Here is a 23,974-nt window from a genome sequence, read left to right as displayed (position 1 = left end):
CTGTCTCTTTCGCCTTAAGTCTACCCATCTCCTTCTCCGAGTTTTTGGCATTCATTGCGTGGTTGTCTCACATATCTTAGCTTCTATAGCTTCGCTGTATTCGCATCCATAAACTTGTGTAAGCTTGTGTTTTCTATACCAACTAGTTGGCATTGGTTTGTTTTCTCCTATATTTATTCCATTTTCTTGGGGGAAGAGTCTTTCCCTTGTTGCGCATTCGAGATGAAGCCTGATTTTCCCCCCTGAGGGAACCTTCAACGTATTCCTGGCCTTGATTAGCTCTCGGTTTCTCGGGAATTTCAATTCAAATCACTCGAGCACTGGTTTATATTTAGCCCCGATGTTTAACCTTGTGGGCACGGGCACACTTCCTTTTCGGCGTGTCACTATTGTGGATTTTTGCCCGTAGCCAGATGACAATGATGGAGCCTGGCATTGATGCTGAAAGGAGCAAAAGGACAGGGGCAGGAGAAAGAAGGAAGGACATGGCCAAGGACGCGCCAGGAAATGAGAAGGGCGACACTCAGTGCCATCGAGTTATGACTTTGAAGTGTTTGCTCATCAACGCCAAAGTTATCTTAGCGACACTTTTACTCTTACCCAATTGCAAAATAGTTTTCTGTCGAATCTGCCGGCCTTTTGTGGCCTTACGAATGAAATGCACCTTGTTTATATTTTATTTAGTATTGTTTAATTTTATAGAAAAGTTTGCCATGCATCCTTTTTTGACTTTACAAAAACAAATGGGCTGAGCACACGTGATTTAAACACTTTATTATTTTGAAAAAACGGACATTATTAACTTACAACTTCTTAAGAATTATTTTAAGGAAATATCACTGTTTTTTATTGATTAAAAAAGTATTGATTATAATCAATATTTTTTTAATTTAAAGACGATTTTTTGATATTAAGTGTAAAAATAATATAGTTTTATTGGGAATATAATATTGTATTTTTACAACGCTATAATTTATTTTCCCTAGAGATTCTTCCTTTTTCTAGTATTTATTTAGATACCCTATAGTTTAGTTTATTCTGTTGCCTGTTAATGACTTGGACTTGGGCTCTTTTAATTTGCTGCTTGTATGCCACATGCCATTCGGCATTAATTTGCTACAGCCTCCATTTTTCCCTCTCTGCCCCACTTTCCTCCACTCATTTGTGCTCTCTCTTGCTTTTATGCTTACTTAATTACAATAATTCATCAACTTGTTTTCCTGCTATAGAAATCCAAGCCAAGCTCCGTGTTGATTAAATTCATGTTCCCATTGTTTCGCCACTATTTGTGAGTAAGAGAAATGGAGAAAGAAATCCTGGGGACTTAATATGAAAAGCTTGGTATATTTTTTTTCGGTTTGGTTTATGGTTTCTCCTTTGACGACTGCATGTGCAACAGGCAAACACCAAACACGAGCATAAGTATATGGCCCTGACCATGGCACTTGCATTGACGCACACGAAAAGCCCCCCCATTTCTGCATTTTCCATTTACCATTTCCCATTTCCATTTTTCCCCTTGCTGGCTAGCCGCAAAACTCCTGCCAGATGATTTCAATCAGACTGTGGGCGTGCATTAATGAAGGGGAAAATGGGAAAAGGGACGAACGCGAAGGGGGAAAGCGTAAAATTGCGAAAATGGGGAGTGGACAGGACAACAGGCTTCGAGCCGGGCCAACAAACATGGCATAAACAAAACACTCACACAGCCTCACAAAATAATAGCCAATGAGAGCGGCAAAGAGAAAATGCAGCAAGAGTGGCGAAAAGCTTTTCCTGGCCAAGAGAAAAATCCATAGCTTTTCCTGCTCTTTCAACAAACATAATGCTCAGTGATGCTCATTTTTTGCTTAGGAAATTAGTTTATTTTTTTTGAAGTGTAATGAACTTGAATTAAACTTTGATTTTAACAATAACTAATTTATTATTTAATTTTATTACTCAAAAACTAAACAATAAATTTAAGGTTTTCTAAATAATAAGCAATATAAATCTCATAAAGAATTTCGAATTATATTTAATAATCCTTGATAACTTTAAAATTAAAAAACTCATCTTAAAACCTTTTAAAACTTTCAATGAAAATAAATTCAAGAATGTGGTATAAAATTCCGCAACTAATGCTAATAAATTCCTGGCATGATTTCCTAGAATAGAAGTTAAATCCCTTAATTTTTAAAGAGCTTTAAAAATTCTTTATAATTCTAAGGTGTCCCCTAAAATGATATATGGCTGTCAGAATAGTTTGCCAACTTTTTTATTCCATAACTTTTTAATTTCAAGCCCGAAACAATGAGATTATGCAAACACCCCAGAACCCAAAACGACAAGTTTCATAGCGAAACTAAAACTTTGTCGCATCGGTTAAATTATGCAGCTGGAAAAAGGATTGCAAGGTGTCATTAATAATTGCTTTATGTGGCTATAATGTGGCTAATTGACAGAGCAACGTGGCTCGGAACTCTTTGTTTTTCAACTAAGAGAAATTTTTGGTATGACGATGGGTTTCCCATTTTCCCCAGTGGGTTCAACCACCAGCTGAAAAGCAGGAGAAAAGCTCTCTCTGCGCCGCTTATCAGTGGGTGATGCTGCTGCTCTGGTGGCTCGAATCTCGATGCTCGATTCTCGATTCTCAAAATTCTTGGGTGGTTGGACGACGGACGACTTGTGTGGTTTTGGTCGCTGCTCGTCGCTCGTCGCTTTTCGCGCGGCGCTGCGATGTCATGAAAAACATTTGAACGGCTTCCGTGGGCCATCAGTTTGTTGGCAATTCTCGAGCCCGTCGGAACACAAGAAAAATAAAGAAGATTTTGAGAAAATATATATTCCAAAATTAGAAAAACCATTTAGAAAACAAAAATTTCAACAACAAAAAATCCCACTCAAAAAAGAAGCCAAAACAAAAGACACAAATGTTTATCAATCCAAAAGCCAAACAAATTGTGATGTGATACGAGGCGGATAATTAACGCGTCTTTTGAGTTTTTCCCTATTTTCCTTGATACCTTTTCGGTTATTTTTGGGTAATCTTTATGTTCTTGCGTTTTCCAATTTTTTTATGAGCTGTTAAACGTATTTATTGCCGAGTGTTTTATACTAAAAGTGTGTGTTTGTGCGCGAAGTTAATTTAAAATTTTTATGCTTTGCCGTTTTTATGTGCTAACATGCGAAATCAACAACAAAATCATAAATAAATATTTTTGGCCGTGAATTGAAAACTGTGGGACATACACATAGAGATTTCCGAACTAAGTGGATCCATTAATTTTGAAATTAAAACAAAAAGTGCATTGACTTTGGCACGGCGGCAGACAAAATACAAAGTCAAGGTGTTTTCTCTTGTTAACTCTTGTTATTGTTGGCACCAAATGTTTATGTGCATTTAAATGTGCGTGTGCGAAATGCATTTCATTTAACGAATTTATTCGCAATACCAAAGGCGCTAAACAGCAACGAAATAATCAACAGAAAAACATATTTAAATATTGAAATTTTTGTGTGTGCTTGAAAAATATAAAACAAGATAATATTGTAAGAGTAAATTGAGGGAAAAGCTGATTCTTTTATTATTTGCTAAAAATTCAACCAAACAAAGTGGGCAATTAAAACAGCAATGAGAATTATTGCTGATAGGATTTTATCATTGTCATTTAATACAATTTTTCAAGAGTAAATAAACAACAAATAAGCAATTGAAAACGTTTAACTTGATTATATAAAAATAAAGCTATCCAAACACTTTTTCAAACATTAAATTAAATAATAAAATCAATAATTAAATTAAACACTTGTTAACCTAATACATTTATCTGCATGCTTAAATGCAATTAAAGTACATTTTTCTTTTCCTAAGCCCTTTGGGAAGTGAATAAATTAATCTTCTACCAGAGAGGCAATTAAGCTCCTCACACAGCTTACTATCCCATTGCTTTCCAAATTAATTGGTTAAATTACAACAAATTGCAGCTTATATTGCTTTTCCCCACTATCCTTTCTAATCGCATCAGCAAAAATACCTCAAACAAATCTATGCAAACAAATCTAAGTTAAAATAGAAGCAAATATTTGAGAATCAGCTTCACACAACACACACTATACCACTCCATAGCCACGCCCATTCAAATAGCTATTATAAGTTTTATTTCGGCAACTAAGAAAGTAAATTACCGAAAATTTCAATTCGATTGAGGCTAAAATAAACAAAACACAAGGCGGCGGCAGCAGAAGCCAACTCAATTCACATGAGAATTTCCATAGATGGAAAAAGTTTGGCAATTAGAGTGGGTCGGAAAGATAAGCTGATTGAGGAGGGGATAAGATGACAGGAGGCGAAGAGCAAATTGAAGTGGAAAATGGTTGTACACTCTATACAACTTTATCATTATCCAGGGGCTGGCAACTCAAATTATAATTTACTGACCCTAACTTTGCAGACTTTCAGCTCGATGATGTTTTTCGCCTTTTTTTTCGGTGCACAGGGAAAATAGGTAACTAAATAACTTTAAATTCTTTTAAAAATGTTATCAATAATATTATAGAATCTTATTAAAATCGTTTAAACCAATACATCTTCGGGGTTTTTCTTGCATTAAATAAAAATATTTATGTTTTTGTATTTAAACTAAAAAATTTAAGAGTGATTTTCAAAAACTTCTAGATTTTAAAATATTTAAAATCATTAATTTAAAATCAATTATAAATGCTAATTCTTATTTACATTTAAAAGGATCTTCCGAAATTTCTAAAACAATTTCACAAACATTTAAATCTTTTAAAATCCACAAATTATAATTTTTTTTTACACTTTTTTTACTGTGTATATTTTTGTATATTTTTCCTAACAAGAAAATACGCACCTGAGAGCGAAATTTGACCCGTGTATCTGCGAGATACATAAATAATAATACCCCGGGTTAGTGAAGGCGGACCAGCTGGGTTAACTGAAGCAAATGGCCATCGATATGGATGCCATTTGCTGAAGTATCCTTGAGGGAGAAAAGCGATGGGGAGAGTAGGGAAAAGCTAAGGCTAAGCAGGCTTATTTGCTGTGCGCTGCCCCTACGAATTTTCCACCCCATCCTTCGGGCTTACGTGACTTTTGTGCCATGTGCTAGTGGTCCTACCATAATTCTTCCATTTTCTCCCCCGATCTTCATGGGAGTGCAAGTGAAATTAATGAAGCAGTTCATCCGACACTGAATTGATTGGCTTATTACGCTGGGCAACTTGAGTAGAAGTAGGAGTGGAAATAGGAATTGGAATTTCACTTTTACTTTCATTCATTCCCTGTCGTTTCGCAGACAACAGCGATTTTTTTCTTAGCTTTTTTTCAGAGGGATAAGTGCTGCGATGACAGGACATTTCTTTCGGCTTGCATGCCCCATTTATCTCGCTGTTTTTCCAGCATTTTCCCCCCAGGGAAACGAAAAAGCATATGGAGAGCTTCTCATAATTGAATTCCCATCAAACCGCAAATAACATCAAAATTACATTATTTGTTTTTCTCTTCCGACTCTTAATTGCGAAACATTTCCGATATTTCAGTCACGTTCGAGTGCTATCAATATGCCACGTCAATGCCTCAATATTGGCCATCAATGGCTACCAGCCTGCCTCAACATTTCAGCTGCCAATGCCATTAATTTTTGGTTTTTCTTTTCCTTTTTTTCAAACACACATTTACATAATACCACAAACTGTGTATCTCGGGGATGGATAAACCCCCAGAGTCATTTGTTTGATTAGCAATTTCAATGGGCGTGACAGAAACACTCAGAAGTCGAGAGAAAAGCTCATAAAGAAGTTTTCGCTTGAGAGCACAATAAAGATTTCCCATCATTTAAATTCAAAAAAATATATTTTACAGAATATTAGACTAACAGAAACTGAAACGGCAGTTACTAAATCCGAAAAATATTGTGTTTCCTGAAACTAAAAACTCAAACTCAAACTACAATAAAAACAACATACTACGATTTAAAAAATCCCCATAATTAAACGGTTAACAAAAGCATCAAATTGAAGTCAACTACACGGGTCGGTTGTTGTTTACACAAAGAAAAAAACCGAAACCATAAACTAAACTATATATTCGTCTATACACAAAATATATATATAACTATCTATATACAGATATTTAAAAAAAGACAAGCGTTAAAGAGGCTTTCAAAACTTACATTTAATGTGAACTTATTTTAAAACCAATAATATATACAATATAAAGGCTTCAATTTAAATCAAATGTGACAAAAGCGCATTAACAATTAGCCAACTGCTCAACCAAGTCAACTAAGTAAATATTTGTTAATTACAAAAGCCAAAAACCAGAAACCGAAAACAAAAACCAACAAAGACAGCAACACTATACAAATAAAAGCAAACAAAGTTACAAAACGCCGCAATTGAAAGCTTCCATTTTAAAACAGAGAAAATATATACCTATATGAATGAAACACATGTAATGAATATTTAAATATATTTATGCAATATATGTGAACCTATAAAAAATATATATGAAAAAGTTACTATTTTCTATAAATTTAATACATATATTATATGTACGTGTTGAGAACAAAAACCATATTTTAAATTACAAATAAAATCAATTGAGAGCAAGAACAGAATAGCCACTGCAAAAATACCTTTTAAACACAAATACCATATTTTAAAAAAATATATAAATTCAAACAAAAGCTGTAATAAGAAAATATAAACAATATTTAAAATAACAATAAATTTAAATAAAATCAACCCACTTTGGACGTCGGACAAATGCTGCAATATCAGCAACCGCAACAGCAACAACAGCAACAGCAGCAACTGCAACAGGAGCAACACCAGCAACTGCAACACCAGCAGCAGCAACATCAGCAACTTTTGCAGCAACAGCTGCCGCAGCAGCGACGGCAAACGTACAAGGAGTATTTGCAGCAACATCAGCAGCAGAAGCAGCAACAGCAACAGCTGCAGCAACAGAACAACAAGCAACCCCTGCGGATATTCCGCGTCCACTACATCCGGTTAAATTCCAAGGACGGTGTACCGTCCATCAACCAGCAGGTCAATGGCTATCCCAATGGATCCCCGAACGGAGCCAAAATGAAGACCATAGCACCGAATATCCGCCGACGGCGGCGGTGTGATAAACACCATTTGGAGCTCTACTGCAATGAGACCACTACGCCACCCACAAATGTCCCCTGTAGTAGTTCCTCCCATAGTGGAAACTGCAGCAGCAGCAGTAATCAACTGAAACCCGGAGGCCTGAGGATCCGGGAATGCATTACGGCACCGACTACGGCGGCCAGTTCGCCGGTGGATGAGCACATGTGCATCCCAGCACCGCCCATCACACCGCCGCCCGCCTTCCTCACCGAGGGCTACAAGCGTTCGAGCACCTCGGTCTCCACCTCGGCCCTGCCCAGTGCCACCAGTAGCAGCCACCAGGAGACTCAAACCCAGGCTCAGAGTCACAATCAGAGCCACAACCATATGCAGAGCCTCAAACCGAACCTGATACGCCATCAGAAGCCATTTCCCGTGGTGGCCAAGCCACTCGGTCCGCAAAAGCCCAGAACGACGGCCACCATTGCGGTCACGTTGAACAGCGGCTCCAACAAGCCACGTGCCACGGTCAAGAGAAGTTTAGGTGAGCCCCTGAAACACGCGAAGAAAATACAGAAACTAACTTAAAGGTTATATGAAAAAAAATACCAAAACTACTATTAAAAAAAAATATTTAAATTATACCTACTATTTTTATGGCCTTAAAACATCCAATTTTAGTAATATAAATCAAAAAAGAAAATACTAAATTTAGATAAGTTGGTAAAAATAATTATTTAAAAAATACCAAAGGCCAATTGGCATTTTGTTTGTCATATCATTTCGGCCACACTATTTTGGTATTTTTCTTGAAAAATCTACCAAAAATTTAAGGTGTTGAAAAGTCTGTCTGCCCAGTAGTAAATACCTCAGATTTCATCAGTTTCTTACTTCCGAAAGTCGTAAAAAAATGTCCTTAATATTCCATTTAATTTCTCTCTCTGCTTTCGGTGGTCAAAAGTAAGGATCGTCTTGAATTCCCAAACCCACTCAACGTCTGCGATGAAACATTGCCTTGGACATTGCAGCTTTTTATGGCGGCGGTAATAAAGTGTGCTATATGTGAAAGTGGGTGGTGGTTTGTTGGCTGGGAGGGGGCGAAGTGTATTTGAGAATGATGGGCGTGGTCAGCCATAAAGAGTAGCCACCGAATTGCAGCTGCGTCCATCGGGCGGAATAAATTCCTGGGTCCAAGTGGGCGGTGGAGCGATTAGCCTTAAGCCTGCAACTTTATTGAAAAGTTTTATGGCCAACAGAAGCTCACTAGCGCTTTTTGTATCAATTTTAATGGAGAGACAAAAGGCTTAAAGTGTCGATCAGGAGAGTTGCATTTGATAGTTTATGGAGGTGGCTTTAAAACTTTAAAATTGTTAATTAGTTTTATGAACAAAAAATATTTCTTTCTTTGGAACTGATTTATAAATGTATTTCTATAATAAACAGGCAGAAAACCACATTAATTCCTGATAATTACAATTAAATTCCCAGCCCTACACAATCAACTCATTAATTTCACTCACGCAGAAATCTCTGGGACCTTAACTTTATTACCAATCAACGCTTCGCCGTGGCAAATATTAACAGTCACTTCTCCCATCGCATCGCAAATAATATATTTGCCTGATTCCGCGTGTGTGTAACGAACCCCATTATTCCCACCGACTGATTTATTCAAGTGTGTTTGCGGGTCTGTGGCTCGGCTTCCTTTTTCGACTGATACTCAATAAGGCCATTGAGGCCGATATGCAAATGTTGAACTTCTGCGAGGGGAGACGAAGGGCAAAGGCGTAAGAAAGTGTCAATAAAAATAAGTTTCAATGCAATTGCCGCCTGCGAGAAGGAGGGATTTCCTTACCATCCTTCGTCCTTTTTGTCCTCCCTCGCATTTGATTGCATTTGCTGGCAGCCGAGAATTGCATATTGAGCTGGGCAAAAGTTGCCCCGGGGGCGAAGATGAAAATCGAGAAATGTATATTGTGTAGGTGCTCCTCCTTGTTGCCAACAATTGTCGCTTCGCTTCGAGTTTTGATCGATTTGTGTGCACAATTTGCTCATAATAAAAATTGTATGCCTGGTGTATATTCCTGAAAATTATTTTCTGTGCACTGGAAAAAATACTTTTGGCATGAGAAATATTTCTATTAATAAAATATTCAATATACTACTATAAAAAGATGCCCTTTATAAACGGGAAGTTGAACAGATATTAAAAACGGTTTGACACAGAAATCTTAAACAAAAACCGAAATTCGGAAATATTTCGAGCAACATAATAAGATTTATTGGTAATAAAAAATATAAAAATATTTTTAAAATTAAATAATGGATAAAAAGAAGAAAAATATATTTTTTCTCAAAAAATACAGACAAACCTCATTAAGAACCCGTTTTCCCCGAGTGTTCTCATATCTTAGCTGTGCAAATTCCAGCCATGAGTTAGATCATTTCTGTTTGCCCAATGAATTGCATAAGGCCATTTGGAAATTGTGCTCGGCAGCAGGAGGGGCAACCTTGTGCCAACACACGTGTGTGTTGGCAATTACCAGACTTTGGCATGAGTTTGCCAAATTTTCGTGCTCTTGTGTGTGCTGCCTGAGCTCGTAAGATGCTGCCACAAAATCTAATTCCGCAGAGCGGGGCTTCCATAATGGTCGGGTGAAAGGTGGAAAATGGAAAATGGTAAACGGAAAATCTATGCCACAGGCGGCAGCAAGTGAAAGCAAGCAGCAGCTTCTCTCAACAACCTGCATGTTATGAAATATTCAATCAAAATAAACAATTTTCAAGCCATAAATCCGACTTGCAGTCAAGGTTTCTAGTTTTCAGTTTCCCTTCCCGTTTTTTGTTCCCATTCAGTCAGTCATTTGAATTCAGTTAGTCCATATCCGAGTCACTTTCATTACATTATTAAAATATTTCGATTTTGCATTCAGGCCAGTAAAATTCTAGTTGCTTTTCCAATGACAGGAGGTCAGAAGAAAAGTCGGGGAAAGCAAGTTGGTTGCATGGGCGCAAAACTTTTGCAATTTTCCAGCATATAAAAGATGGAGCACGATTTAAATGAAAAGGAAGGTGGACGGTGGGCGGCAAATAAAGAAGGGAGTAAGTTACGGGGAAAATTCACGACTTCAATGAAAATTCTGCTTACATTTTTAATTGCTTTACGATTTTCCAAGAAATTGTAGTTCCTGAAATTCTAGCATGATTATAAAATTAAATACCATAAAATCAAAGAAATAGTGATATTTAATCCTGCACTTTATTATTTTTTCAAGGAAAATTAATAGGAAAATATGTATACAAATAATTATTTTTATGCAATTTTTTCGCTAATCATTTCAATAGCCTAAAACTTTTCTACAACTTTTTTGTTGCCCTTTTAAACGCTTTCAAAAAAGCCATTTTCAATTCCATTTACTACACAAGTATCGACGACCCTCGAAACATTCTATTTAATGAATTTTCACACCATTAATAGCAGGAAACTTTGCCTTTAGAATTGAGTGACCAGCCAAGTTTAGCGAGTCGAAATTAATTGGCAATTAATTGAAAGTTGTCCAAGTTTTGGGAAACTTCTAGAGGGCCACATGTAATACTTGAGAATGAAACCAGAACATCTCAAGGCCTCTTGCCGAAGAAATTGCAGCCTGCAAAAGTCCTCGAGGCAATTGCTAATGTGGCCTGTGCAACTTTTCCGTGTGGGGAAAGTGGGTGAAAGTTTCGCATTATCCCCTCGCGAGATGAGAGAGCATTACGTAAAAAGGGAGCAAGTTAATAATTAAATGCATAAATGCGAGCTGCTTTTTATTATTTTCGCTCCCATTTCTCAGGCCTTGGCGAGCGTTATAATCCGCAAACATTAACACAGAGTCATCATCGTGGGTTGAGGAGAATGTGGGAAAATACGAGGGAAAAGTAGGAGGCAAAACTGGGTGGCAAGGAGAAGCTTTTAATTGAATGCGTGACTTGTTGAAACTTTTTGTGATTTGCCCAGAAAACGAGGTGACGATTTGTGGGTGGTAAGCTGCTTGGTTGACAGTTTTTGGCCTGATTTAACTAGAATGTCGCCTCTCTACACATAAACCGATTAAATGAGCCATCAAATGTGCTTTGTGGTTAGAGCTTTTAATGAAAATAAGCAGATATTGTGATTAAATTAATTGCTTTAATTGTGTCGATTAACGTTTAATTGCATAATTACGAGGCAGGGTAATTTTAAGGCCTTATTATTAAGTTAAATTCACTTAACTAACTGTTGAATTTTCTCCTTCTATTTATTTGCAGGTGAGTTTCGACGAGAAGTCAGAAAAAACCAATGAAAATCTGTGGGTAAACTTGAAAAATCTTTATACTCTCCCTTTTTTATACACTGCTTATAATCAATCAAAAAGTGTCGCAAACTTGCTCTGCTATCAATTCGAAATGCGGCAACGTAATCAATTATCTGTCACGACAAAGTGAGGACAACTATCGAAAGAAGTTTTCCCCTTAACGAGAAAATGAAAAACTGCCAGCAATTCGCTATTTCCCTCTCCCTCTTTCTTCATCCCACTGAGATAAACAAGAAAATGCAGAAAATGTCAAGCGAAAGTAATCTAATAAAATTGTTTGGGGTTGGCAGGCAGCAGCGAAGAAGTAAGCTTATTTATGATTTGCTGAATTTCGCAGTACGAGCAGCTATTTCATGTGGAATATCTGCTGCAAACACTGCAACTATTTGCAAAACAATTTCAATGAAAATTACTTTCGGGCCGGGGCCAAAAATGAATGCTGAATGCGCCAGCCAACCAAACAAATAAACAAATGCAGAATGTAGCATACTTATTTGGGGCAGCAATTTGAATTGCCACTTTTTGGTTTATTTCCTTTTTTTTTTGGAGGAATTTTGTTCTCGGCAAAATTGTATGCTAAATGGTTTTTGAGTAATGAAAATTAATAATTAAATAAATTGTACACTTTAAATATTTAAATGGAATGGATACATTTCAGCATTAAAATTACTATTTTTTGGTTTATTTATTTTTTGTGCAATGTTGTACTCGACAAAATTGTATGCCTAATAATATTCAACCAAAATTTATTTATTTTCGAATTTTTAATATTTAAAATAAATCAATTATAGAATAAAACAAACAATTAAAAATATATATGGCATATATATATATATATATATTTCAAGTTTTCATTTTATTGAACTATTTCTTACAAATGTATTTACTTTTTGTTTATTCAATTTTTAAATTGCACTCAAATGTTTTACATAACAATTTGTGGAATTGGCTCTTCGCCAGAACAAAAAAGCTGCTTGTAAAATTGGTATGTTTGCTGCATTCCGCGTAATATGCAATTAAAAAGCATTTTAGAGGTCCGGTGAAAGCGGACAACTTTCACGCACTTTCCAATGCGGCACGTGGGCGCACTGAAGCGTATGCTGTGTGTGTGTGAGTGTGTTTATCAGGTTCTGCCGCGTCCTTGCACACCACGAAAAAAGAGGAAGGAAGGGAAAACCCAAAAGGGGGGCAGAGATAAAAAGGGTGGAAGAGAGGGGAGGGCGAAATGAAAGCGGGGAAAAAGAGATGCGAGAATCAACATCCGGCGCAGGAAAACTGAGCCAGCAGCAGCAAGTGGCAAGTGCAAGGTCAACTTTGTTGAAGGACAGCCGCCTGCCATCATCAGCAGCAGCAGGCCACGCCCCCTTTTCAGCACCCAACCCCTTACTTTCACCACACCGCCCCCTTTTTCCGCAAACACAAAGCGCAATTGTCGCGTTCTGGTTTCGTGAATTTGCCGTATTCGCTGTTTGTATTGTTGTTTGCCTTTCCATGTGTGTTGTTCTGTGTGTGTGGAGAAAGTGGGTGTATGTGTGGTGTGTGTGTGGGTGTTTGGAGAAAGCGTGTGTACTTGGCATGGTCCTGTGTGGTTGTGTTTACTATTCTCTTGGCTGTGACGTTTCATTTCATTCCGTTTCGTTTAACGTTTTGCGGTTTTTTAGCGCACACTTTGCGCTTAATTGCTGTTGGCCAATCCAAGGAGATTTTTATTTACAATTTTTGGTAAATGAAAAAGAAATATTGAAGGACTTTTTGGGGAAGGGGGGATATGATAGATTTTAGAGGATAGAGGATAGAGGATTATGATAGATTCAAGGAGATTTTTGGGTTTTTGCTATTAGGAATTTAATATTAAGTTTTGGAATAATTTGGATAAACAATCTAAATTTGTAAATTATTATAAGCTGAAAATTTAACATTTCGGATAAATTAAAAATAATTAAATAACCATTTTTTATAAAATATATTTTAATTGTTATATATATGCTTTTAAAGTTCATTCCCTACTCCTCTTATAAATTCAATTCCATTGTTCTTCGTACTCAAACAACTTCCTCACGATTTCACAATTTGCTGTTTATCTTTGTCTCCTCCCACAAATCCCAAAATCCAACTTTACATATTTTTTCTTCCATTTTATAAAGAAGTGGAAACAAAAGATCTCAAGGCTGCAACAAGTGTGCAAACAATCAAGCAAACGAACCGCACTGACGACCCTGCCGCCATGTACCACTAATTTCACTCGCATTTATCAATGTTGTAGCCCCCGAAAGCCTTGTTCTTGTTTCCTGTGGCAACCATCCTCTATTTTCCCACCCGCCCGCAGTATAATTTTCTATGCCACATAATTCAAATTTTTTGCTCCTGCTGCTGTTGCTGCTGCCAGGCTTGTTAAATAATTCAATGCTAATCTTTAAATTAAAATCAACTCCCGACCATTACGAACAGACGACGAGCTGAAATGTGTTTGCACTTGCCACCCAAAAAAAAAAGAAGAGGAAAAATACCTACTATATAAATAAAATGAAATAAAATTCTTCTATTAGCCCGTGTTGTTCCTTTTGTTGCACATGCCAGTGAAAATTTTATTTACTAACGTTGAACGAAGGTTTTCCACGCTCCACTGCAATTTTGTTGTTGGTGTCTGTGTTTTTCGCTTTTGCATAAAATTTTCACCAGCTCTTCTCTACGCTCGCGCCGAAAAACAAAATGCGGGAGGGAAATTCATGAGGCGTGGTTGGGCCTCCACCGGTTTTCCTTGATTTTTTAGCATGCCTTCAACAATTTGCGTTGAAAATTTGCAAAATGTTTGCCCTGTGTATGTGGGGTGTATGGGCTGTATGTGTGTGTTATGTAATGCTGGCTAAAGTTTGCACTCACTTAAATAGATGCCAGAGAATCATATCCTGGCTGCGAATAATGTGCAGGATCCCCCGTGTCAAACTAATGCCCGAAGTGTCACAGAATGTGGGCGTGGCGAAATTAAAAATTCAAATGAAAATGTGCTGTGGAGGAGAAAAAAGGAAAAGCGAAGCGGAAAGGCAAGAAGGAAACCCCGTTCCTTCGTTCCTCCGTTGAAGTGGGTGGAAGCAAACAAATTAAGGACTTCCTTGCAGAAGAATTTCCTCCTCCTTCTCCTCCACTCCACCACTGATGACTTGGCACTACACAGAATTTCCTCTTTCTCATCCTTTCCTTCTGTAATTTATTTTAATGCAAACGCCTTTACTCTGGACTCTATTTGGGTTAGCCTTAGAGATGAGAAAAAATACTAAATATACTAGACAAAATAGTATAGTTTCAATAATTAATATCAAATTTTCTTATACAACTGTATTAAAAATAGTTTCTATTCAAAATTGAAAATGAGATTTTCCACTTAATTTATTCTATATTTTTGAAATTTTTAATTTCTTATTTTCTTTAAAATTCTTAAGTGACTGAAAAATTCCTTCATTTTCCCACACATCTCTAGTTAAAATTGTAATTTCCTGCCACTCAATTCCGACTTCCTTTGGACTTACTCTAGGTTCTCCTTTTCCCTAGTTCGGTTTTGTATGCCCAACAATTTCAAGTTGGACCCACTTCAGTATTGTCCTTTTTCCCCTTTTGCTTGTCTAGGAGCCACTTCAAAGTTGTCAAAAGGGTTTTGTGTGTGTAAGCCGCTTAAAGGAAGAACAACAAGTGAAATAAATATTGGTAAATAACAAAGAGAATATGTTGGGAAATATACTTACTTATTTCGCAGTAGCAAAAGTTCAGGAGAAAAACTAGTTGAAGCCGCTTTTCAGCTTCAGCTTGGGACTTTGACAAAGCATACGAATGGCAGCCAGGGAAAATCAGTGAAAGGGAAAATAAGAAGGAGAGACCATAAAATTTATTGCTCACCTTGGACACGTGGGCGTAGCTCAACTTTAATTAACCCTTTAGCACGGTGTCCCCTTGCGATGCCCCACCGATACCCCTGAAAACCCAGAGATACAAAAGGAAGCCCCGGGATAGGCTTTTAAATAGAAGGAAAAATATAATAAAAAGCGTAGCGCAGGAAAGCCTTTTACAGATTTCGTTTATCTTTTCGGTTTTTCACAGGGTTTTTAGTCGTGGTTCTGTGGCTTCGCTCGCCGGTTGCATAATATTCACTTTCTTTGTGCGTTTTTTGCACTGAGCGAAAATTAATTAAACAGATGAATGGAAATAAAAAAAAAGGAATGCAAAGTGGTTTTATCAGCAGTAATCTTTAGAAGCCATAAATAATAGCTTGTTTTTAATAATTACAATTTATAAAATGGTATTTATATTGATATTGTCGGTTGGATAAAATTCTTTAAATACTTTATTATTTATTTTATTATTTTCTAAAGTCATAAATCTGTTTCATTATGGTTTAAAATTAAATACATCTAAACTTGTCTTTAAGGAATCCAAAGAATATATATTTACAAATATTAAATTTCAGAAATTAATTTGTAGAATAATTTTTTTCCGTCCTGTTGTCAAGGACTCGTCCTGTCCGTTGTCAAGGTTAAAGTTAGCCGCAATAAAATGCAGTTGCCTAGCTTTTTCGCTTTTTGCGGCTTTGATTTTGGGCTGTCCTTGATCTTGATGGGGGGTCACGGGAAAAACGAGAACCCTGACTATCTGGCTTTTCACATTTTTTTTATTTTTTCTACTGCCGCTGTGTTGGCTGTCATCATTATCATCCGGACCCACATCAGAACAGACTGAACAGCCTGAACAGGCCACATATCTGTCCCGCTTGTTCGCTTTTATATGACTAATGACTGTCAAGCGTTGACTTTTGGCCAGAAAGTTGCTCCTCATCGGTGGTTAACTAACCACTCATCATCCTTGTCTGAAATATCCTCCCCCACCATAATTCCTTTTGATTTATGGTAATTTATGTATGCTATGTGGCATGTGCTGTGTGCGGCGGCCATCAGTGGAAAGTATCTCGAACAAACTAATTACATAAATCCACAGAGCCAGCATGTCGGTGTCCTCAGGTTATCAAGTAATTAAGCTGTTATCAAACTCGGTCTTTACTCGGTCGGTCTTTTCCAAAAAGGAAAATTCTCGGAAAACTCTGGGAAAACTCTTGGAATTCAATTAGACAACCAGAGTGCCGAGTCGAGTTACTCAGGTATTATTTCTTTTCCCATTTGATTGATTGTGTCTTGATTACACTTTGCCTAACTGTGCAAAGGTTCTCCTTTCCTTTCCATCACATCCTTGTAATTTACTCCGAGTGGCGATAAGAGCACATTAGCCTGGCAGATTATGTTGTGATTGCGTGATCAAGGTGATTCTATATGGCCAGGGAAATTGCTTTATTTCTCGAATGAATTGATGGGAAAATGTGTGCGTGGGATTTAGCTGGGATTATTCAACATATATTTGGTTGCTTTGGAAATTAATTTGTGTTGAGAAATTATGAGGAAAAGAAATTAATGCATGGATTTAAAGCTTTTGTATTCATTTTACAGTTGTTTAAAAAAGCAAACTTAATTGGATTATTTACAAATTGCTAGAAACTGAAATGTATTTTTTTAAATTTGTGCTTATTTAAATCAATTTTGGATGACAAATTATTCAGAACAAAGTTTTTGTGAGAACCGAAAAATGTTCTTTAAGAATTTCTTATGATAATATATTTTATCGATTTCGCAAAAATCTTCTAAAATGTAGTCGCAATTTCCCATACATAGTTGCCCAATAGCCACTTTTACAAGATTTATTTATCTGTCGAAATTCCAATCAAATTAATTTTCCTCCATTTATTTACCAATCAAAATTTACTTTGGCTCGGCGCAGATAAATCTCAAATCCCCAATGATGTCTGTGGGACGCATTTCCGCACATTTGCAGCGTCAGGCAAACAAAATACAGATTAGGTCGAAATGTAGAGGGAAAAGCGGTGGAATTCAGTGGACGTCATCAAGCGAGATGACGCCCCTCCATCAGTTGGCCAAGAAAAACAAACAAACCGAGCGAGCGGGACAAACAAATTTCCAGCCGATGTCCGCACATGCTAAAGCTAATGCTAATGGTGATGATTACGATGATGATGATGGCGCTTCTGATGAAGATAAAGCTAATGATGAGGAAGCCGGCTAACCCACAGAAATGTCCAAAAAGAAAAATCAACACAAATTGGGGGAAAAAGAAGAAAAACTATTTCCCAGTCGACCTTCACCCAATCGCCACCGCTGAGTTTTTCGGCATTTTTTGTTTTATACTTTTTTTGAGTGACGCGGAATTTTAATGAACTTCACCTTCGGCAAGGCGAAATGTGTTGGCAATTTGTTGCAGTCTTTACATGTTAATGAACTGTATACGATTTTCTCTCTCTCTCTATAAATCTACATATATCGTTTCTATTTTTGGGCACCCGAAGCACAATTCTCTTATTTATTTATAACATGTTAATTTTGTTGCCGACTTAATGAATATTATAATTGCGGGGTTGTGCTGTTTGCATGTGACACATTGACTCATTGAGCGGGAATTTATTTTCCGCTCTTTTGGTTCTTCGATGTGAATATGAAAAGTGATTCATTTCGGTGAAAATTTCTCGCCAGCGAAATTCTTTGACGCCATTGAAAAATGTTGGTGTCTCTCTTCAGGGCAGATTTTCTTTCGTTTTTATTTTATTTTATATTTTTCTCGATGTTGTCGCTTTAATGTGCGGACATAATTCATATGTTTTATTTCGCTGGCTTAAATTCCGAGCAGCTAGAATAAATATTTTCGCATGCCATTTTCCTACGCTTAACGACTCTAAATAAATAAGCAAAGGCGGGAATAATATAAAAAGTGTATTTTTAGAGGCGAAAAGGTTGTACTTTTTTTTAAAGCCTATTACTGTCTTTCAAAAAATAAATAAATATGGAAATAACAAATACTCAGCATCAGTAAATTCTTGATGGCACTTCTCTGATGTCAAGAAGTAAAATAAAATAATAAATTAAAATACAACACATATAAAAATAGGACAGGCATTTTGTGTTTATTTAGGTCAAATATTTCAAGAGATCTATATAATAAGATCGAGGATTAAAAGGAAAAATTGCATATACTTTTGTATACTTTTGAATAAGAAATCAACAAAAATTCTTTCTTACTCCAATCCCTTTAAATTTGTATTCTCATGTCGTAGAGGAGAAATAATATTCCTAATGAGCTCCGCTGATCAACAATTGTCCCTCTAAACCCGCAACAATCAATCATATTTCGTTTCGGGCTTCATTAATATCTCGATGGCATCAGCTGATGACAATTCGGATGCCAAATACTCTCTACTCTACTCCTTGAGTTACATAAGACAAAGCCTTTGCGTTCCACATTCCGCCATCAATCATGGCAGTCAGCAGCTTGCCCTAGAGAATTGCAAATCCTTGGGCTGCTCCGGGGCTTAAATTTATGTTTATTACTTTCACTTTCCTCGTCCAGAAGAGGAAAAACGAACAAGAAATGGCAGTAAATTATTTCTTTTTAATTATGTCGTTTTGGCCGAAAATGCCCGCTCAAGTTCTTGTCAACAGATTTCTTTTTCGCCACGTCCAAGATGAAAAAACAAAAACAAACAAGAAATCATCATCATAATGTTGACCTTGCAGGCATCCGCTGCTGCTTTTGGCCAAAAGTGATGGCTAATTTATTGCAAGCCTCTAACGCCGCCAGTCGCTAAAATGTTTTATTCGGGGCACTTCCGCTGTCAATTAAAGCAATTTACTGCCCAAGATGCCGAAGGAATATACATATAGTCTGCAGGGCAGGGCATCCTCTGCATAATTCAAGCCGTAAATGCTGAAACTAATTGCTCTGCGACAGGCGCAACACATGGCGTATGATTAATGTGCCCAACAGGACGCTTATCATTTTTTGCCTCGTTTTATTCTACATAGAATAAATAAAAGGGAAAGATTGAGCGAGTCGTGTGACCTTCAGCTATTGATTGAAGCCAACGCCCTTAACCATGTTTTAAGGATGGTTTAGATGGGGGAATACACATGGTAGAGGACCGGACAGGAAATCCAACCATAAGAGGAATTCCTGCGAAAAACTTGTTACCGAGAAGAGGAAAACTGTGAAATCTAATGAAATAACCTACAGAAATCGCTGGAATACGTAGAAACAAAGCTTATTGGCTGAGGGAAGCTGCTTGTCTAGAACACATTGTTAGGCAAGCAATTTGTCTGCTCAATTTCGATAAAGACTGGGGTGGAGAAACTACAGGTGAAACACATTTTAAAGTTTTTAGTTCTGTTACAACATTTTAAAAGATAAATAGATAAATATTAAATATTAAATATTAAATATAATAAAGATAAATATTAAAAATGTATTCAGATTTAAATTGTTTATTAAATATAAACCAAATTAGTTACCTAAAAAATCCTAATAATTTCCAAATAAGCTTTTTAAATTCTGCTAAAAATATGAAATACAAACAAATAAATTACCTATAAATTAAATTGGTTTACACAAATTCCAAATAAATTATTTAAAATCCCCTAAAGTAATAGAATTTTTTCCGGACTAATTTTAATAGTTTAATTTAGAGAATCCCCACTGTAGAATCGCCCAACATCTCCTAACACACGAGTTTGTCTTTCCGAGCGCAGAATATAATCATAATTCGGAGTATGCGTTAAACATAACAAAAAATAGCTCAAAGCACGTACGAAACACGAACACACACTGGGAAACTGGAAAACATATATTACTGGCGAGTTTTCCCCCCGAAAAGGGAAAAAAGGGAAAAGCAGAGACACAGAGCCATTGTGTGTTGGGCGCTTTTCCTTCTGGCCGGAGGAGCTAAGCGTTTTTCCTGCAGCAGCTGAGACTGTGTGTTATTTTGTTGTTCCAGCAATTGGGTGTGAAAAGCTTTTGGGGCCTGTTTGCGTTTTAGCCCACAAATATGGCCTTGGGCCAAAGGGAAACTCGTTTGGCAGTGTTAAAGTGACGTTTACTGTTACTCAACTCGCACCACGTGTCGAAACCCCACCCCTCCACCCAAAAACCCAGCCAAACCTCTTGCCAAAAATGGTGAAAAAGTCCTAGGCCCTTGGGCTACTTTGCCGCCTTTGCCAGCTCGTTAATGTGCCTAGTGTACTGTACACCCGATTTTGCCCTGTTAAGTCTCAGCCGTTTAGAGAGGGGCTTTCATTAAATTTAAACCCGAGTCTAAGAATCCCAGAAATCGGCCAAAACGAGTGGCGCAGACACCCCGTGCGAATCCGGATCGGTTGCCCCAGACAACGAAATCCAATTTGATGAGTTTCCCTTCTACCTTTGCCATATTTTTCTCTACTTCTCTACTTTTCCTTTCCTTTTGCGGGCTTGTTAAGACGCATGAAGATTTTATGATATTGCCCCGTGTCTAGAAGTTTTCGTTTGATGGAAGGTGGTCGACGACCTATGACAGGTGATTGTGTCGAGTTGAGTGTGTAATCCCGGTTATTTGCTAGATAAATCTGGGGAAAAACCTCTTAGGGTTTCTGGGGTTCTTTGGGTGAGCAGCTGTGCTTGATTAATGAGTTGAATTTAAATAGTGTCACTTTGACAAGCGACAAGTTGATTTACTATTTGTGTATGGGAATAAATGTGATGTTTTCGATATTTGTTAAATCACTGAAGCTAATAAAAAACGGCTTGAACGTAGCTTAAAAAAAAACCTGTTTTATTATCTATATATTCGATATTTATCGTATACATCTATGTTTTTCTGACGTGTTATTAAACAAAAATATTGCCTCTTTCTGAGTTTTTAAAAATATCGATATTATCGATACGATAAATATAAAAAATCTAATATATCGATATTTTCAACCTATTTTTCTGCTTTATAACTACAAAGTCAAATAAAAGACATAAAAATGGTATTTCATTTCAAATACACGTATTTAAACATAAAATGAAAATATTCCCTAGTAACAACCATTAAAATCCTAATTTTTCAGTCCAGAAAAATAACCTGAATAATTTATCAAAGGAAATCGCTTAATTGAGTTTTGGCCACTTCTGACAAGCAAGTGTCAAAAGTTCTTCAGCTAAGACGCAAATGATGATAATCGTTATACATTAAGACTTAATGACAGTTGACGCTCGCTGCAGTTCATCTCTCTATCCATCCTATACCCTATTTTCTTTGATTTCCCCCAAAGAACTTGTCTCTGTTCTGGTATTTTTTGTTTTATGGCCCCTAAGAAATTAATGTCGCATTGTCTCTCTTAAATTCCTATATATTTTTCTGTATTTTTCAATATGCTATACCAAAACGAATATGTATTTGTAGGCTATATAACGCAACAGATTTATGAGGCGGCAGCAACAAAATTTAGCTGCTACTTTCTTAATTCGATAGATGAAATCAGCACTCAGTTATGCAGGGGAGCCAAATAAATATAAATATTGTGTGTAAAAATGAAAACAAATGAGCGTGCGAGGAGAGTAAGTAGCCTACATATAATAGAGCCTAGAGAGTATTAAATAAATTCATTTAAAAGGTCGGACACTGTGGAAGGTGCGTAAATCTCTCTCTTTTGCCTGATTTATGGGCGAACCGAAGAAGAAATTGTTGCATATCGTAAAAAATGAGGCTGGGCAACACATACAAAACGAGAAAAGCATAAATAACATTTAATTTTTCTTGAACTCGGAAACGACCCCAACAGAAACCGAAAAACCGAGAAAGGGAAACAGGCGAGGAAAATCCACCCGAAAGTTGATGAAAAACCGTTTCGACAGCCCAGCCCGCATAAAGAATTGGTCGACGACGAGAACAAAATAATGCCATAAAAATAAAAATAAAAATCAACAACGTGCGAGTCAGAGTTCGAGTTCTGTGTGCGAAAAAAAAAGTTATGCCAAAGTTGGCGAACCAAGTTCGAAACTGCAAATGGGGAGAAAGGTCGGCTCGGCGGTTCAACTTGAACTGCGGTTTTCCAACATAATCAAAGACTGCGAGAAGTGCGGGGGGAAAAACCGGAAACTTTACGAGCCGCTCACTCGACACATGGACAGCAGTCAGCAAAGCCCCTTTCCCCTTTTTTCTCGTCCACGCCCACTTTTCCAGCCCACGCACACACACGCGCCGATGCGGTGTAAATTTTATAGATGCGCCCAGAAAAGTAGGCAACGCCAAATGGCAAAAAGCGACGGAGAAAGCGGTGGAAATTGTGGGTGAGAAAACACAGAATTCCAATTAGAGATTGGTCTGGGGCACAAAAGTCCTCCTCATCGAAAACGAAAAGCGACGAACATTCCATTTAATTGGAATATAGCAACTGACTTTCACTTTGGTTTCGCATTTCCACAAAAACTTAACTTTTAATTGGAAATTTTCGAGTTGGCCATGGTTTAATGGGGTGTAATTGTGGAAATTAATAAAATATATTAAATACAACACTTTTTTTCCTTTGAAATATGATTCTAAAAAATTATTAAAATTTAATATTATATGGAAATTTCAATTTAAAATGGTAATTAATAGCGGAATACATATAAAATATTTATTCCTCTTAAATATTATTAAGGTAATTATTTAAGCTAGAACAAATATCCCGCAACAGCATCTATAGATACTTAAAGGTTAAGTTCTATTTTAAACCGAATTTATTTAATGAAAATAAATAGATTTTGCTGTTTTTAAACATCCTCCGAAAAGCCAAAAGCATTTTGTCGGATTCCACCCACTTGAATTGACCATCAATCGTCACCTCCACATTTTGATTTCCCTCGCCACCCAAAAGCAGTTTTCTCACTGCGATGACAAATCTTTGGCTAAGAAATTTCGTTAATGGGGAAGCAAATAAAAAATAAAGAGAGCTTTCCTTGGTCAGAAAAATTCAAGTGGACGAGTGATGGTTATGTTTTTGTGGCATTCGACCTTCACCTTTGTGTACATTTCAATGGGAGGAATTTCACTTTACCTAGTGGGTGGCTGTTTCGTTTCAGTTGCAAAGTGAAATACTCGAAACATTATTTAAGTTAAATGTTACATCTCGTCGTCCCGCTGCGTTTGCCATTTGGCTTATAACAATTTGGCCGGGGTAAACTTAATTTATTTTTAATCGCCTTTTAATTTGGCGTTTGCATTGTTTTGTTTACTTTGGATCGTAAAACTTTTAATTGTTCGACGCAGGTATTTGAGCTCCGTGCCTTTGTCTGCAGCCCGCTGTTTGATGTGTTTATTTTTGCATTAACCTGCTAAATGCCAAACGCATTTCAATCTCGGCCAGCGAATTGTGGGCCAATGTGTCGTCTTTTTCGGGCTGCGGGGTGTAAAAATGTTGTTGAGGAGGAGAAATACCTGGGTATTTCTTTATTTTTCTTACTCGCCGCGCCGTGAGTAGAATATTGAAAGTAAACAGCCGAACAGCCGCGCCAAAAAGGCCAAAGTTCAGAGATACTTTTGGGTGAAATGTGGGCTTAAGTGCCCCCCGAAATTTATTCGCCAGCTAATGGAAGTCTGTGTAAAAATGTAGTATATAATATATAGCCTGCGAAGCAACAGCTTAGCTAAGGTGAAAGGGCAT

The 23,974-nt window shown here is 37.0% G+C and overlaps 1 protein-coding gene across 15 annotated transcripts in view; it reads left to right on the top strand.

The window, feature by feature from the left end:
• LOC108066035 (protein nutcracker) overlaps window positions 1–23,974 on the top strand; it is a 107,429-nt gene that overhangs the window by 68,741 nt on the left and 14,714 nt on the right. The window contains exons 1-2 of one of the 15 annotated variants that reach the window (XM_017154351.3): window positions 2,779–3,023; window positions 5,867–7,648. The exons of 13 other annotated variants lie outside the window; for them this stretch is intronic. In XM_017154351.3, the coding sequence (XP_017009840.2) occupies window positions 6,772–7,648 (877 nt within the window). In that variant the 5' untranslated portion in view covers window positions 2,779–3,023; window positions 5,867–6,771. Of the gene's footprint in view, window positions 1–2,778; window positions 3,024–5,866; window positions 7,649–23,974 lie in introns of those variants that run through there. One more of the 15 variants, XM_017154352.3, reaches the window with a different exon arrangement.

Source organism: Drosophila takahashii, chromosome 3L (genome assembly GCF_030179915.1).
Source record: "Drosophila takahashii strain IR98-3 E-12201 chromosome 3L, DtakHiC1v2, whole genome shotgun sequence".
In the NCBI taxonomy this organism is placed as follows: Eukaryota; Metazoa; Arthropoda; class Insecta; order Diptera; family Drosophilidae; genus Drosophila; species Drosophila takahashii.
The sequence above is the reverse complement of the archived record's forward strand: the minus strand, read 5'-3'. Positions and strand labels throughout refer to the sequence as shown.